Source organism: Phaenicophaeus curvirostris, chromosome 2 (assembly GCF_032191515.1).
Source record: "Phaenicophaeus curvirostris isolate KB17595 chromosome 2, BPBGC_Pcur_1.0, whole genome shotgun sequence".
In the NCBI taxonomy this organism is placed as follows: Eukaryota; Metazoa; Chordata; class Aves; order Cuculiformes; family Cuculidae; genus Phaenicophaeus; species Phaenicophaeus curvirostris.
Window position 1 is genome coordinate 14105589 of NC_091393.1, and position 17669 is coordinate 14123257.

The window sequence follows — 17669 nt, forward strand, 5'->3', positions numbered from 1 at the left end:
CAAAGAATACCATACAATGTCCTGGCTGTTTAAAGTTCTATGACAGTGATTGCTTATGTATAATTCAGTCAATCAAGATTTAGACCATTGAATATAAATACAGAAAGGTAAAGGCTTTAACTCTTTCATGGCTAGAAATTTCACTCCTGAGATGGTTTTTCTCATGCAGTTAGTACTGTAAGAGTAAATTTTCTCTCCCCACACTTTATTATGAAAATGTAAATGCAAAGCCCAGGTTTGATGTTGACTACAAGCCTTTACTGTATACATCTCTTCAGATGGAAAGCTAGTGTTTAATTCATGTCAGTAGTAGCTGGGTTTCCCCATGGATTACACGTAGCTACAGCTGTTTGACACATTGCATGTAATGGGCAAAGTTCTGCCTGTAAAAACGTCTGTGTGCACTGACTTAAATCACAGTCAATGACTTAATGGGGCCAGAAGTTCATTTACTTCGCATTGCTTTGTTGGCATATTTATAAATATATGTGAATGTGATGTAATTACCCTGTATCTGTGTAATGTCGTCCTGTTAAAATACTTCACAGCTTGTCAGCATCAGCTCTTGGAGTTTCCCAACTGTTGAGTATTTTGGTTTAGTGCCTTGACGCTGCCTAAAATTATTTCATAGTTTTGCGATTGATATCCGAAAAAAATAAAACCAAACTCAATAGTATTAAAAGCATTTTAGATTTACCCATGCAGAGTTTCCCAAAGTAACTCTTGTATCTGCCAACATAGTCAGGCCAGCAAAATTTATCTCTTAATGTCTGGGTAAAGAATAGCTTGCTCCTATGTTTGAAAAGAGTATTTCTGACTGGCTCAAGGTTTAGCAGCTTATGCTCAGAGATAGAACAAGGAAATTTGGTGGGATTTTCATCAGGAGTGCGCTTACCATCTCCAAGATGATGTTCCTTTCAGAATCAGACTTCGGTTTCTTTCCAAGAAGGCTTCCTCTGATAAGACCCATTCATTTCCTTACTATGTAAATTATTTCCTGGAAATTGGTGTCTAAGTCTTATTTTATGTGTTCCCTTTCACTTAGTGTTATGTGCACATACATAATGCTCTGATTTTGACAGCTATGAAATTATATTATTTTTTCACTTTTTCTTCCCGGTAGATGCTATATTAACCCCTATTTTTACTACACTGATTTTTTTTTTTTAATATTCTGACTTTTCCACAAGCTTTCTGTATCCCAGCTGCTTTGTTCAAGTCACAACAAAAAAACAAACATGTTTTAAGGCAAGAGCTCCTATTTAAATGTTTAATTTCAATTGGTAATTAGTTTCTTCTTTTGTCTATCAGACAGCATGTTAGTTAAGGAAGGTTGATGGGTTTGTATTTCCACTCCTAGCAATGTGTGACCGTTTCTGAAGCTTTGCTTCTTTGGCTGGGAGTAGGCCTCCTCGACTGGCCTCATTTTTCTGTTTCCTGTCCTTAAAGGATAACTCAGTTAAGGAAATAGATGATTTTGAATTGCAGGTAGATCCAGAGAAATAGATTTGCGTAAACAATATCATGGAAGGAGGTAAGAGGAATTCCCAGCTTGTCAGCTCGTAGTCCTTCTGATGCCCACTGCTTTTCATTTCAATTTTGGCAACAGATTCATTCTATAAACCCAAACAGCAAGGACAGGAAAATGAGATTACAGTAGCCCAGAGTTACTAGAAGATATTGGAGTCATCCCAGTATTTGAGGACAGATGGATTCCATTCCTGGTGCAACACACCCCACATCCCTGGGGAAAGGATTTGCTTTTGTTTTTGCTGAAGCTTCTCTCTGGCAAAGATATCCTGGGCCCTATCTTATGCATATTAAAAGTGGAATGGGCCCCACTGGGTTAGAGATTCATCAGGAGGGTGGGGAGGAGCCATAGTACTGGAACAAGCCACACAGATAACACACTATAATAATTACCATCGGGTTTTTTTAAGTTTGACTTTTTCTTTCTTTTCCTTCTTCTCTGTGATCACCTATATGGATTTCTTTTTTGGTGATGAACACCAATTGTTGACAAAATAACTGCAGGCTCATTTGAAAAGCAAAAGTAGCCTGCGGTTAATAGGGAACTTACAGATGTCAGGCATAGAGCTGTTCTTATGTGGAGCAGAAGCTGCTCACCTGCAGCTGAATGAACTTCAGGATGGTCACAGTACTGATAGCTTCTCACACCTCTTAGGGAAGTGGAGACTTCTTTTAGTAAGTATTGTGAGGATATTAATGTTTAAATCTTTCTGTGAAGGCCACTGCTCATCCAGCGTGTTCCCGAATGATTGCATCTTGTTAAACATACAGTGTGGACTTACCTTATATTCCATTTCAGATGTTTTATTTTAGGCAGTTTTAGCTTTAGCTTTTGAGCCAGTCTTGAGAAAGAAAAATTGAAGATGAATGAGTGAACCACTTCTAACACACCTTTGGGCAGGGACGAGAGCAGGTCTAGCAGTGATCTTATTTACAGAATAAGAGGGTCCAGGTGTGGCTCTCCTACACTTCACGTTGATGAAAGAAGCAAGAAAAAAAATGTACAGTCTCAATCAGAAGGCAGCGTGAGGAATATGCTGCTAGGCTGAAAATGAAGATCACTAACGCTGCTAAGATAAGGATGAAATTCTGTAAAGCTCTTGGCAGGCACCTCTCTCCTGTCTAGCCCTCACATATCATTGTGGGGTAACTATGCAGAACAGAGTTTAATTTACATTGCTAGTTGAATAAACCCACTCTCAAAGATGTAGATGCTGTCTTTGATAACCATCTGGGCAAACCACTCGGCATACTTGCCTGGGGACCATTGTTGCATAAAGCCATCACAGAATATCTCAAGTTGGAAGGGACTCTTAAGGATCATCGAGTCCAACTCCCTGCTCCTTGCTGGACTGTCTAAAACTAAACTATATGACTAAGTAGCATGTTGTTTCGGCATTTCCCTCTCTTCCTTTAGAATGCAGTTACATGTGTGCTAAAATGCTATTGAAAGCATGGACAGACTAGACTTGCCTCCCCATACAAGTACCAGCTGGACTACCTCAAACCTCGCCCTGATGTTTTTCCTGCTGGTGAACAGCCCTTGAGTTGGGTTTCACACCTACGCTTAAACTCCACCACCGGCTCTTCAACCTCTGTGGTAGGACTCCTGGTACGAGATAAGGCAACCCTCACGGAGATGTTAAATACACGCTGCAGCGTGACGTCCTCTCCTGGCATGATTATTTGGCCTCAGGAGTGCCAAACTGTCCGGTTCTGACTCAGTTACTAAATCTGCTAATCTGAATAACTTATCTGTTCACAGGCAGTTCCAGTAATGGGACCCAGGTGGGAAAGACTAAAGACAGACCATTAGTTAAGTTTGTGAAGCCACATATCTGAAACAGATGCAGAATGACATCTCAAGTAGGGACATAAAATGCAAATGCTAGTAAGTGGGAAATTTTTTGGCATAAACAATCAGACCTTATGGATTCAGAATGCTGAAGCAGCTCTCAGCTTCTCAGACAAATGAGGATGATCTTTGTGAGTAAAAATAAGTTTGGAATCAAAAGATATTTTCTCCTCTTCCCTGAGCTGTGGATATTTCTGACTATATAAACAGGCTGGCAATCACCATAATATAGTGTCACATCGGCTGAAAAATGGGAGGACTGTGAACAAAGTTTGGTATCACAGCAGACTATGGAGGACATAAGCCGCATGTCATATGATGATAAAGCAGTGATAATTCATGAATCACAGAAATTAAATCTAATTAACAGAGTCTACTTAAAAGAACAGTAGCTTGTAAGCTGCAGCTGTTCTGGGGAAGCACTCGTATCTCTGTTCTAATAGTAAAGTCACTCATTCCTGATGACAGTAGTAATGACACTCTTTGGAAGACACTGAAGTTGCTTATTAATTTTTAAAGGTATTAATTGAAAGTTTGCTCTGCTGATCAGAAAGAATATCCAAATCATTTTATATAAATAGCAGGTATCAAAAATTGCTGAGCTTGGCTTTCAGTTGTTTATAATAGCTTTACTAACTTGCAGCCACATGGGTTAAAATTTTCCACATTAGCGATTTGCTTTGAATTGAATTCTAGCTAAAATGGTTCTGCTCACATGTTATAAAAAACAGTGACGCTAATTAAGCTCTGCAAGAAAATTTCCTCTAGACTTCTAGTATGGATTCAAACTTGGCAAGCAGAATGTCTTGTGTGCCAGAGATGTGCTTTTTGCCATTAGCCTTTCAACACAATTAATGGATTGAGAAGAAGGACTGGGGTGTGTTGGTGGATGGGAAGCTCCACATGAGGCAACAATGTGTGCTTGCAGCTCAGAAAGCCAGCTGGGTCCTGGGCAGCATCAAAAGAAGTGTGGCCAGCAGGTTGAGGGAGGTGATTCTGCCCCTCTGCTCTTGTGAGACCTCATCTGGAGTATCATGTTCAGTTCTGGAATCTCCAGCATAAGAAGGATATGGAACTGTTGAAGTGGGTCCAGAGGAGGGCCATGAAGATGATCAAAGGACCGAAGCACCTCTCTTTAAAGACAGGCTGAGAGAGTTGAGATTGTTCAGCCTGAAGGAGAGAGGTCTCCAGGGAGGCCTAACTGTATCCTTCCAGTACCTGAAAGGGGACTTCTCACAAGGGCATGTAGTGATAGGACAAGGGGTAACAGCTTTAAACCAAAAGAAGGTAGATTTAGGTTAGTTGTAAGGAAAAAATTCTACACTATGAGAGTGGTGAGGCACTGGCACAGGTTGCCCAGAGAAGCTGTGGGTGTCCCATCCCTGAAGTGTTCAAGGCTGGATGGGGCTTTGAGCAACCTGATCTAGTGGGAGGTGTCCCTGCTGATGGCAGGGTGGGTGGAACTGGGTGATCTTTTCGGTCCCTTCCAATTCAAACCATTCTATAACGAGATCTAGCCAAGCTATGAACTTCTGATGAGTGTCACCTATGGGTTGGCCTTGCCCTCTGTAGCTTCTTTCTCAGAACAGTGGGTCTGTAACTGCAGCGCTGCCTCTGCAGAGCTGCCCGGGATTTGCTTTGCAGCCACCTTACAAGCTCACAGAATCACAGGATGGTTGAGGTTGAAGGGACCTCTAGAGGTCACCTGGTCCAATTTCCCCCTGCTCAAGCAGTGCCACCTAGAGCCAGTTGCTGAGGACCATGCCTAGGTGGCTTTTGAGTATCTCCAAGGATGGAAATTCACAGCCTTTCTGGGCAACTGGTGCCAATGCTGAGTTAACCTCACAGTAAAAAGGTGTATCCTGACCTCCAGAAGGAACCTCCTGTATTTCAGTTTGTACCCATTGTCTCTGTCCCTGTCACTGGGCACCATTGAGAAGGTCCTGGCTCCTTCTTGTTTTTGTCATTCTTCCTGGTATTTATACACATTAATAAGATCCACCCTGAACCCTCTCTTCTCCAGGATGAACAGTGCTAACACTCTTAGCCTTTCCTCGTAGGAGAGATGCTCCAGTCCCTTAATCATCTTTGTGGCCCTTCGCTGGACTCTCCAGTATGACATGAGCCCAGACCTGGAAAAGGATTTGAGGTGTGGCCTCACCAATGCTGCGTACAGAGGAACTTCCCTCAATGTGCTGGTGACTCTTTCCAGTGCAGCCCAGGATACAACTCGCTTTCTTAGCGGCAAGGGCACATTGCTGGTTCATATTCAAGGTGGTGTCCACCGGGACCCCCAGGTCCTTTTCTGCAAAGCTGCTTTCCAGCCACTTGGCCCTCAGCCTGTCCTGGCACCTGGGATTGTTTCCCACCAAGGGCTGGACTTTGCACTTCCCTTTGAAAGTTCCTGTCAGCCCGTTTCTCCAGCCTATTGAAGTCCCTCTTGAGGGCAGCACGACCCTTTGGTGTATCAGCCATTCCTCTCACAGAATCGCTAGGTTGGAAAAGACCCACTGGGTCATCGAGTCCAACCATTCCTATCAAACACTAAACCATGCCCCTTAGCACCTCGTCCACCCGTGCCTTAAACACCTCCAGGGAAGGTGAATCAACCACCTCCCTGGGCAGCCTGTGCCAGTGCCCAATGACTCTTTCTGTGAAAAATTTTTCCTAATGTCCAGCCTAAATCTCCCCTGGTGGAGCTTGAGGCCATTCCCTCTTGTCCTGTCCCCTGTCACTTGGGAGAAGAGGCCAGCACCCTCCTCTCCACAACCTCCTTTCAGGTAGTTGGAGACAGCAATGAGGTCTCCCCTCAGCCTCCTCTTCTCCAGGCTAAACAACCCCAGCTCTCTCAGCCGCTCCTCATAAGGCCTGTTCTCCAGCCCCTTCACCAGCTTCGTTGCTCTTTCCTGGATGCATTTCCCAGTTTCGTTTTACCTGCAAACTTGCTGAGGGTCCCTGTTGCTCCATCATCCCGATTACTAATGAAGATGTTGAGGAGATCTAGACACAGTATCCATCCCTGGGGGGCACCACGAGTTACCTACCCCCAGCCAGACATCGTACACCGATCACCACCCTCTCAGCCCAGTTGTTCAGCCGTCATTCAATCCACCTCAATGTCTGCTCATCCAGCTCCTACTTCCCCAGCTTTTCTGCTGATGAAGATCCTTTGGCAATAAAGGTTCCTGGAGGAAAAAGACGGCAGTGGCCATCCTGGAGTGTAGATTGAAGAACTAAGCTTAGAGACATGATAAAAGATTAACAGATGTAGAGCCAAGAAAGAGCAGGAGAAGAACCAGTGCAGAAAGGATATCAGCTGGGGTTTGGAAGGAAGAAAAACGGCAAGGGACAAGTGGTGATGGGGCAAAATCTGTAACAACCACCAGAGCAAGTTCTCCCTAGAAGAAAACTAAGATAGAAGTACATCAGGTATTCCTCTGCTGCCAGCAGACAACTGGAGAAGTCACTGGGATTTGTGCATCTTGTTTTCATCTATCTGAGCAGGCAAGTGACAACAAACTTTGCTTAGAGAGCTGCAAGAATCAGAACTGTAAAATACACATTAAGCAAGACAGTTACAAACACAAGCAGTAAAGAGGCAGGAAGCATCCAAAATTATTAATTTGTCCGATGAACCTTAATTTAGCCAACTTGCACGTACAGATCACGTGTGATCACATGTCATATTTTCTTCAGATACCATTTCTCTTGATGCCAAGGCCAGCATTTAGGGAACATAAAATTTCACAGCAAAGATAACAATGAGCTGTATGATTCCTCACATTCCATGAGAAAGAATGACAATGAAAAAAAAGTTCCTCACTGTTAAATGAACTAAATAGTGCATTTCAGACATGGACACACAACTCGTTGCTACAGGAAAACTAGCTGATACTTGGCAAGTTAGCTGAAAGTATTTTCCAGTGGTGATTAGCTGTGTTCTTATTTTCAGGTGTTCAACCTGAGATGCTCAGGATCAGATTTGCAGGAGTATTTGCAAAAACAAAGAAATCAAATGGCAGCTCAATAAAAGTACTGTAGCCAGCACTCATCAGCACGAAGATCAAATTGGAAAACAGAATTAACAACTCGCTTCAACGTTGGCTTCTGATCATCTCAGTTCAATGAATTTTAATCTAGGTAAACAGGTCTCCTAACCACAAAATTAGTTTCCCTCGTCAAGTAGGTAAGTAAACAAGCAAGCGTTTTTGTAAACTCACTTTTCAACACTTAGAGCTGAGAGTAGCTGGAGTGTGAATTCCAGCAGTTTAATTAGAGTAGCTTAGTTAAATTGAAATGCTTTTCACCTCTTCCCCCAAACTTCAGCACTACAGTTTGCAAAATGGAGATGACAACATTGAGCAACTCTGAATGTTGACAAGACAGCGAGGCCAAGATCACTCTGTCTAGCTTCTAACTTGTCTGCAAAATTCAGCATCTAAATACAAGTGTTTGAATCAGACAATATCCCTATGAAAAAGGGAACGTCCTTTGACTCAGAGAACTTGCTTGCTTCAGACGCGACTGATGCAGGGAGGCAAGTTGGACACTGAAGTCAGGCCAACTACCCTGCATCCAAATTCATCAAGTGCAACACTGAGAATAAGAGAGTAGCATGAAAAGCTCACAAAAATGACTGCACAGTACGGTGTAGAGCAAAAAAATCCAAACAAATTCATTCAGGGAACACTGGTTTTGCAAAATAAAGGCCTGGCTTCCTGAGGAAGAAAAAAGCTGCATCACTTTCTAACTGTACATCATATCATAAACTGTCCATGCAAACATGTTCAACACATTAATCCAGAAATCTGTTCAAAACATGTTTTTGTTTCTGGAACCTAAACTTTCATTTGTAGTGGAGGGAGTCGGTGCAAATTTTGTTTGAAGTCTAGAAATTTCAGTGGTCTTGTAGGGTTGGAGGAACCTTCTCACGGCCTTCTATTGCCCTTTTGTAACACTCACAGATATTATTACAATATTGTTTACAAAGCAGCTTAGCTTTCAGAACCAAAGAACATTTAAGTAAGAAACACATTACATTTGTTTGCGTTCCAGCACAACTTCTGTCTCATTTAGCTTCATTTTCTGTGAGAAACATGTCACGCTTGATAGGGCTTTTGGGGGGTTTGCTTGATCTTCTTGCATTGCAGAACCCACACGCTATGCAGCATGTTACTGACCTACAGCATGAAATAAATTTCCAGGCCTGAAGCTATAGAATATGAAGTTCTCTAGAGCTAAGATAACTACTCAGTTTTCAGCCTGCTGCACAGAGAGGGGATTAATCCTAGAGCTTTAAATACCCACCTAATTATTACCTGAGAGTTCCAACCATTAATATCATGGGCTTGGTTGCGTATATACTAACGTCCCTACCCGGGCAACCACTGCACTCCGCGTTCTTACATGCATGTGAAGATCAGGCAAACCTTGTTTCCCAAAATATGAGTAAGGAAGGACAAACCCAATGTTAACAGGCATCGTCACATCGCTTGACTTAAAAGCTGTTCTATTTGGAGCACAATGCAGGTAGAGGTTTGTGTATGTTTGCAAACTACTGCTGTGAGCTGCCACCAGGATATTTGTATTTAGCTTGTATATATATATATATATATATATTTAGTTGACATCAGCATATGTGCAAAAGTAAACTAAGTTCCTAAACTTAGAAATATGGTTAAACAGATACAGTTTTGTGTAAACAGCTGATAAATTTCAGCAAGTAAAAACCCCTGGAGAAATCTAGTATGTTTTAATTTCTAGGTTAAAGAGCAGAGCCTAATATACTCTGAACATAAGCAGCCTGGGCTGGCCAGAGCAGGGTGCTATTCCCTTAAGCAGCCTCCTCACAACTTACAATCAAATACTAGTCTGAAACAAAAAAGAGAATAAAGAAGAATCTGGTCCTGAAGACAGAACATAGAAATATCATCTAAATTATGATATTGTGCAAATGGATGTGCACACTTGTGTAGATTTGACTATTTCCTTAAATTAAAACTTCTACTTTAAATGTACATCCAGCTTTTTTGTTGCTGTTGTATTTCTCATATGCAACAACCTTTTATTTAAAAAATAACAATAGCCATCTTTTGTCCCTGAATCACTTGCCATTGTAGACTGATGATTGTTCTGGGTAAAGAACTCTAAGAGAATCTGACCACAAAACCCAACAACATAAGTAGGGATGAATTAGAAATCAAAAAAAAGGCAGACAAGGCCTCTTTCTTATTTACTAGAATTTGGGTAGCTTTTAATATATATAAGCTTCTGTTCATATATGTTTATATATAACTAGTTCATATGGTTTTAAGCATCATGCACCACAAATGATGCTGTTTACTCTCCCTCAAGAACACAAACTATGAGCCTCTCAGGAAAAAAAAATAACAAAAAAGAAAGCAAAAAGAAGACAGAGCAAAGAAACAGTCAAGCTGTTTGAATCTAGGTTGCAGCTAGCAATTTCTCTAGCAATTACTCGCACAACTGAGAAAAGAATCCCTAAGGTATGGTGTAGATTACCAAGTTTCCTTTTGTAAACACAGGGTTGCATGAATGGACATGCAAATTATTAAAAGCAAGCAAAATCTGCCTATCAGAAAGCTCCAACAGACAACAAAAGAGAGAACAGTCATTTTCCAGATTACATCCTCACTTAACCAGACTGGAGCCTGCATAACGGACATCTTCCATCACATCTTTGAGCCAGCGTGACTGAGTTAAGCTGGAAGGATTTGGTTTATAAGCATGGTGGTGAAAGATCAGGAAAACCGCTCTTACTTCACTGTTAGTGTTTGAAAGTTGCCATCTGTAACATCAGCTCCTTTTTGATTTCCAGAAGTAGATGGGAAGAGTCAAACGACTTAGGGAGATGAATCATAGAATCACCAGGTTGGAAGAGACCAAACGGATCACCGAGTCCAACCATTCTTATCAAACACTAAACCATGCCCCTCAGCACCTCGTCCACCCGTGCCTTAAACACCTCCAGGGAAGGTGAATCAACCACCTCCCTGGGCAGCCTCTGCCAGTGCCCAATGACTCTTTCTGTGAAAAATTTTTTCCTAATGTCCAGCCTAAATCTCCCCTGGTGGAGCTTGAGGCCATTCCCTCTTGTCCTGTCCCCTGTCACTTGGGAGAAGAGGCCAGCACCCTCCTCTCCACAACCTCCTTTCAGGTAGTTGTAGAGAGCAATGAGGTCTCCCCTCAGCCTCCTCTTCTCCAGGCTAAACAACCCCAGCTCTCTCAGCCGCTCCTCGTAAGGCCTGTTCTCCAGCCTCATTGCTCTTCTCTGGACTCGCTCCAGAGCCTCAACATCCTTCTTGTGGTGAGGGGCCTAGAACTGAACACAGGATTCGAGGAGCGGTCTCACCAGTGCCGAGTACAGAGGGAGAATAACCTCCCTGGACCTGCTGGTCACGCCGTTTCTGATACAAGCCAAGATGCCATTGACCTTGAAGTACCTCTGTGAATCCAGGTCACCACACAGAGGTGCTTTAAGGGTACCGAGTACGTAGAATTTAAAAAAAGGCTTATAAAGAGTGACATACCAAAATGAAATTAAATCTTTTATCCAGACTGTACCACCACCTCTCACCATCAGGCCCAATCAACCAGGTCTCCAAAGAACAAGTACCTTTATATCTACTTCTGTCCATGTGCTAAAATACAAATACCATTTTATCAACAAAGGGCAATGTAAAGCTTTAACCTGTGACTGAAAATACATTCTACTTAAATATCTGAGTAAAAAATTACAGTTGGTAAACTAAGGGAACTGCTGCATTTTGTTCATCAGAGAAGTCTAGTAGCTCACTCCAGTTTCCAGAAAAACTATGTTAACAAGAATTAAAAAACACACATGCAAAAGCTTTTTGTTCTGCTTTACTCATTTGCTGTGCGATACACAAATAATAATAATAAAAAAAAATCAGCAGCATGTTTTTCTCATCATGGTGTAAAGTTTGCTTGATTTTTCAACTCTCTCTTTACAGAAGGTTTTGGAAGTTAGGTACAACCTCAAAAATCAACAACAGAGTTTCTCTTTGAAGTCTCTGGTCTTTAAAGAGTGTGCTGTTTCTTCAGCAAGAAAAATAGGGCTGCCACAAGGGACTACTTAGATGTCTCTTCTGCTTTTGCAGCTCTCCTGTAAATGTGCCCCAGAAGTACATGCATTTTTTATGGCAAGTAATCTAAAACCTTTATAAGAATTCTTAACTGTTATTCTATCCAAGGTGAAAAACAATACAAACAGATACATTTAATTAGGCAGCCATCTGATACCTTACACTGCAGAACGCAGTCACGCTGCCCTTGAAGCATTTGTAATCTTAAATCTTATAAAGATGCATATAACTTATACCTTTTCCAGTGTGTGTGTTGTCACACAACTATTAAACAAACGTATCTAGTTCCCACCCCACCAAATGTCATGGAATAAGTCTGATTCAGAAAGTTCACTGCTAAAACCCCTTGTTATATTGCAGAACACCCAACTGTAGCTGACCCTTATGTTAAGAACAAATACCTAACAAGCCCAAGTGGTAGCGAGCTTTTTAAACCAAGTCAGTAGTTTTAAATAACTCATTCTTAATTCTGTGGGTTTTTTCTATTAACATCACATTTTATTAAAAAAATAAGTTTCCTATATTTAACACGTATATTAGCTTGCTGTATATGACTGAAGATTTTGAGACCTTTAACATTAAATGATAATAAATCAAACACTTTCTTCACAGCTTTGAAAATGGGGAGGGAGGAAGAAGGGGAGAACAGGAAAGAGGAAGGAAAAGAAGGAAGTACCAGGCCATTCCTAGAAAAAGAACCAAGTAAGTTCTACAGCATCAAATTATGAACCTGCATCACAAAGATTGGAAAAAGGAAAACTAACTACTATATTGATCAAATTTGGATATATTCCGTATAATTAGAACATAACATTGGGAAAGACTAGATTGAAAAGAAATACATTCTATTTGCAATCGTCTCTTTTCTGTTTCCAAGAAATTATCTTCTTCCTCCTTTCTCTACAAGCAATCACTGATTTACTTCTATTTGTATGTTCTACTATTCCAGTGTGTCGGTTGTTCTAACACCAGACCCTGCAGGAAAACAATCTGAAACCATCTTATCGCAGATTTCCCCAACAATGGCAATAATACTGGTTAAATTTGATGGAGGAAACAACTCAGAGGTGTGCGCTTTGTGTCTTTAATCTGTAGTTCAGTAGATTGCCCCCATGTACTTTCAAGATGAAAGAGTCATCTCTAACATAATACACAGGATGGTTACGTATTCTCCACGGGGCCCAGAACCTCCACAAGAAAGAAAGAAATGCAGGAATGAACGACTCCCCTAAATTGCACGGGTTACCTGTGCAAAAGATTAGCAGCCCATGGTTGTATCGCACAATGTGCAATCGCTCTGCCTTGGTGAGTGAAGCCGCTTTTAAACAAAGGGTTTCATGGAGATGGTCATCGGTGCAGAAATGCCCTAGCAGGAACGTCCCTAGCAGCCGTGTCTCAGGGTTTAGTGAGAAAGAAAACTCATAGAGAACCTTAAGTACCGGGTTAGACCTCATCTTGTTTATAAAAATTGATCTTGGGGGGGGGGGGGGTCACAGAGTTCAGCTGATGAATTCTCTGCTGCTTCTCTCTGGAGAAGGGAATGACAAATGATATTACCAGTAGTAAAATCAGGAGAGACTACACAGTCTGCAAGGAGGGATTGGTGCCTCTCTTCCCCCGACAGATGCCTCCCAGGGAAGAGATGGTTTCTGGTTCCCTTCAAAGATATCTATATGTTACTAGAAGACCGGATATATATCCTTGCATGAACCACCTCCGACTTCCCTCATTTGAATGCCAAAACCTGTCTATAATAAGGATAAAAGGCAATTTAAGCAAAGGTGGCATTTTAAATTGTTGTAAAATCAAAATACACTGGAAATATCTAAACAAATCCCAACATTAGTCTGATGCTACCTGAAGCCAAGAACAAACAAGCAAGCAATGAACACCGGTATTTGGTTTTTTCTGCATGGATATTACAAAAAATAGTAATCATACACTTTTTTCTTTTTAAATGTTCATTACTTAGATAAAGCACATATGAATGTAACATTCAGAATTGTAACATAGAAAATGTAACGTGGGCAATCTGCTATTCCAAGTACACTTACCAAAATACAATTTTATCATGAAGAAAGTCTCAAAATACACCTGTACAACAACTGGGATCCACAAAATATGATTTAATAGTATCACTCAAGATCACTTCATTGAAACCACTTTTATAATACTGTTTGAATAGCAATCTCTGGTCAAAGAGCATTCTCTCTCTTTCCCTAGCCCGTCCCACGAAAGCAAGGGTGGAATTTTAATTGCAACACATCTTTTAAAACCCCCAATCAGAAGCAGTCCTATTAACTATTACACTGCCTACACTTAGATACTGGGAGGATGGGAATCACTCTCTCTGAGGCCACGGTACACTGGGACACTTGCCCATAACGTTGTTTGTAGCGCAAGCAGAATAATCTTGTAAAGGGCAACTAAACAGGGGCAAAATATGAATGAATTATCTCACTACCAAGTCATTCCCTATTTGTTACTTAAGCCTGTAATGTTACAACTTTACTGGAAAAGAAAAAGTTAACCATTTTATCCTATAAATATTTTCTTTATTTGCTTTATGTTTAGAAGTTGCTATTTAAGTTCTATTAACAGAAATACATAACAAAAGCTCCCTAACAAGTGGAAAAAAGTAATTACAAATGCTGAAAAAGTTGGCCTCATTAACATATGTACAGACTTGCTTACTTAATACACATTTTTGTGGGAATTAAATCATTTTATGACACACATTTATACAGGCATTAAACATTCCCAAGTAACTTTGAGCAGAGAATACGCCAAATCTCTAGTCTGGGCAGACAAGAAAAAAAAAAGTATATTTCAGTTTTGATTGTGGAGCTAACATGCAACAGACACAACGTTCAGTCTGAGCCACTGTTGATAAGTTGTTCTGTTTTTTCCTGCAAAGATCTTTCCATTGAACTTGGGTCCTTTTGTCCCTTCTTTTCCTTGTTCTGCTGTTCCTGCAGCTTCAGGATTATTTTTCGTATTTCTTCTCTTTTGGTTTTCATTCTTGGGCGTGGAAACCAGTCTGTTAAGTTCATTGGTAGCTCAAAACTCAGAATGGGATTCTGAAACGAAAGGTTATTTGGATATTACAGTAAGGAGTTAGAACCTAAAAGACCAGAGAGAACTGCAGTGGGAAAAAAGTACATTCTTCCCCACCTCATTCCATCATCATGGACCAAAATTTCCACAATTTACGTGGCTTGTACACATACAATTAAAGTAAAATCGATCAAGCTTCAGTATGTTACAGAGTAACAGTAACTAGATCACAGTTATAAATTCTGGTTATAAGTGTGCTTGAATAATCTGCTCAGTTGGCTACACCTTTAAAGTATTTGACTGCATAAATATGTAAAATTGTTCTAATTTTTAAAACAAATAATAATTATGGTAATGATATAGCACATTTTTCAAGGATTACTAGCATAAAAATCTAGAGCTTATTAGGAATTTGTTGCTAAATACTCCTGTTCTTATAAATACTTTTAGGACCACAACCAACTAGGAAAGTCAGTTTTACATTTCACCCTAAAAAACAGAGCCTGTGAAAACCCCTGCGTACCACCAGCCCTTTCTGTACTGCACATTCCGTTTTCTTGCTAGAGGTCATTCATCCAAAGAATTAGGAGAATGATTACTATCAGACATTCTCTGTGCCACTGTATAATTTCACCCTAACCAAACAAGTTTGTAGAATAGTGTTTTCTCTCAAAGAAATTCTGCCTTTTGCGTATTTCAGTTTACATCATTAACGGGGTTATTTAAGAGTGAATTACTTTCATCTATTGACCTAACACTAGCGTTGCTACTTGAGAAAATACTAGCGATGTTCTGCACAGGAACACGTCAATGTCTAATGCTGCACTAGCAACATTGCTCCACATCCAAACACAACATAACTAGATAACACCCCCTATGTTGAAAAGACCTTGCCAATGAAGCTACTTAACACCAGCAGCAAGCAGACTTCAGAAGAATGATGCTAAAGATGCATAAAGCCACAGGCAAAAATTGGATGTTTTCCATCATTTCAGTTACAGAACAGGCCAGACATAGGAATAAGAACAGTAACAAAATCTAATTATCATAGAATAGTTTGGGTTGGAAGGGTCCTTAAAGCCTATCCAGTCCCAACCCCGCTGCGATGGGCAGGGAAACCTCCCACCAGCCCAGGCTGCTCAAAGCCCCATCCAACCTGGCCTTGAACACCTCCAGGGATGGGGCAGCCACAGCTTCCCTGGGCAACCTGTGCCAGTGCCTCACCGCTTTCATCTGGAAGAATTTCTTCCTAATGTCTAATCTAAATCTTCCTTTCTCCAATTTAAAGCCATTCCCCCTTGTCCTATCACTCCATGCTCTTGTAAACAGTCCCTCCCCAGCTTTCCTGTAGCCCCTTCAGGTACTGGAAGGCTGCTCTAAGGTCCCCCCAGGGCCTTCTCTTCTCCAGGCTGAACAAGCCCAACTCTTTCAGCCTTTCCTCAAAGCAAAGAGGCTCCAGTCCCTCAGATCATCTTCACAGCCCTCCTCTGGACCTGTTCCAACAGCTCCATATCCTTCTGGGATTCCAGAACTGGACACAGTGCTCTATATGGGGTCTCACTAGAGTTGAGTAGAGGGGCAGTTTGATTACCGAAATAGGAAGATATTTCAGATTAATCTCTTAATTAATAAATGTTCAGATTAAGCAGCAGCATGGGTCAGAAGCCAGATGAGCACATAAACTGCCTCGGTGCTTCCTTCCCTTGCGTGGGGCACTGGCATCGCCCACTCCTCTCACCCCGGCTTGTTCCGGGGCAATCAGGGCTGCCCTGGCACTACGGCAGCCCCTGGTGGCACCACCTGCACCCCCAAACCACAGCCAGGAAACGGGGCGGGGGGTGGCAGTGCCGAGGGGCTGTGACAGCTGGCGGTTCACTCCTTACCACCCTGCCCACCCTGTCAGAGTCTTGGTTTGAAAAAAACACACATCATGATTTTAACCCTTATTATTGAAAAGAAGATATTTTTAACTCCATCAAGATGAAAATTACGTGCCTGAATAGTCCAGAAACGTCAAATTAAGCACCTCTCCGCATGCACTCCCCACTCCATCTGCACAGCTGATGTGCAATGTTTCAAATGCCCTAGCAGCTGAAATTATTAGTTCAGTAACTGTAAGACAGTCAGTCACTGTGGAACCAGTACAGGCTTTCTTTTCCCAGTCGTGTTATTGACGAGAACACCCTGTGGATCTGCTCACACATCTACAAACCATCCCTGCTCCCTGGCAGACAAAGCTGCAAACCCAAGCAGGACTCAGGATTCAGCCTGCTGTAATTCACAAGGAAGAAGGGGCTAAGATTATTAAAACTTGATTATTCTTCATATCCCTCACGTATGAAACAGAAAGCACTCAAGAACGACTCTGAACTCTCAAGAACTCATGAAAGCTTTGGGCTTTGTTTGATTTGCATGAACACACTCTGCTAAAATCTTGCTGCTCTCATATGAAGTATGAACAAAGGGAGCAGAAACCACCAGCTTTCTCAGGACAGGTTAGTTACAGGGGAGTTTAGGAACAGTGCTCTGAAGTATGAGGGACTAAAACAGAGTTAGTGTCCCTTGTAAGCAACATCTCGTTTGACCATCATTTCTTTGCGCAACCCAGACATGAAGGTGTTAATGCTCTACTTGTGAAAGGAACTGGTAACTGGAAGACCAAGACAGTTAAAGTAAGAAAGATTTTAACCAATTTCTTCAATAGAATCAAGATTTGGCATTTTGCTGTAATGATTCCACTTACATGTTTTACTGCAAGTTTTAAAAACCCAGCTGTATCATATCAGTGAATTTATTCAGTCACATTTCTTTTTTTGTACCACATCTGCCATTTAAATTTTGAAATCACATTTGATCTCCGTTTCTTACTGGACAATTTTAAACAATATGCACTACAAAAATGCAAAGGACGGCCTTATATATTTTCTTAACATTCTCTGAGAAAATTCCACAGCTTCCAATTTCTGCTACCTATGTGCAACTAATGATGCTAATTAGTTTATTTTCGAAAAAGAATTATTATGTCTGCTAAGGTATTAATCAGTTTATAATGCAGAATCTAATATATAGCTATAAAAGCTACCCTAGAGAGCTTTTAATGT

At 41.2% G+C, this 17669-nt stretch overlaps 1 protein-coding gene across 5 annotated transcripts in view; it reads right to left on the minus strand.

The window, feature by feature from the left end:
* Positions 1–11987: 11987 nt before the first annotated feature.
* The window catches only part of SENP6 (SUMO specific peptidase 6), an 81672-nt gene continuing 75990 nt past the window's right edge, over positions 11988–17669 (minus strand). For all 5 annotated transcript variants that reach the window (XM_069851349.1, XM_069851348.1, XM_069851347.1 and 2 more), the window contains one exon: positions 11988–14591. In XM_069851349.1, coding sequence (XP_069707450.1) covers positions 14382–14591 — 210 coding nt within the window. In that variant the 3' untranslated portion in view covers positions 11988–14381. The remainder of the gene's footprint in view (positions 14592–17669) is intronic.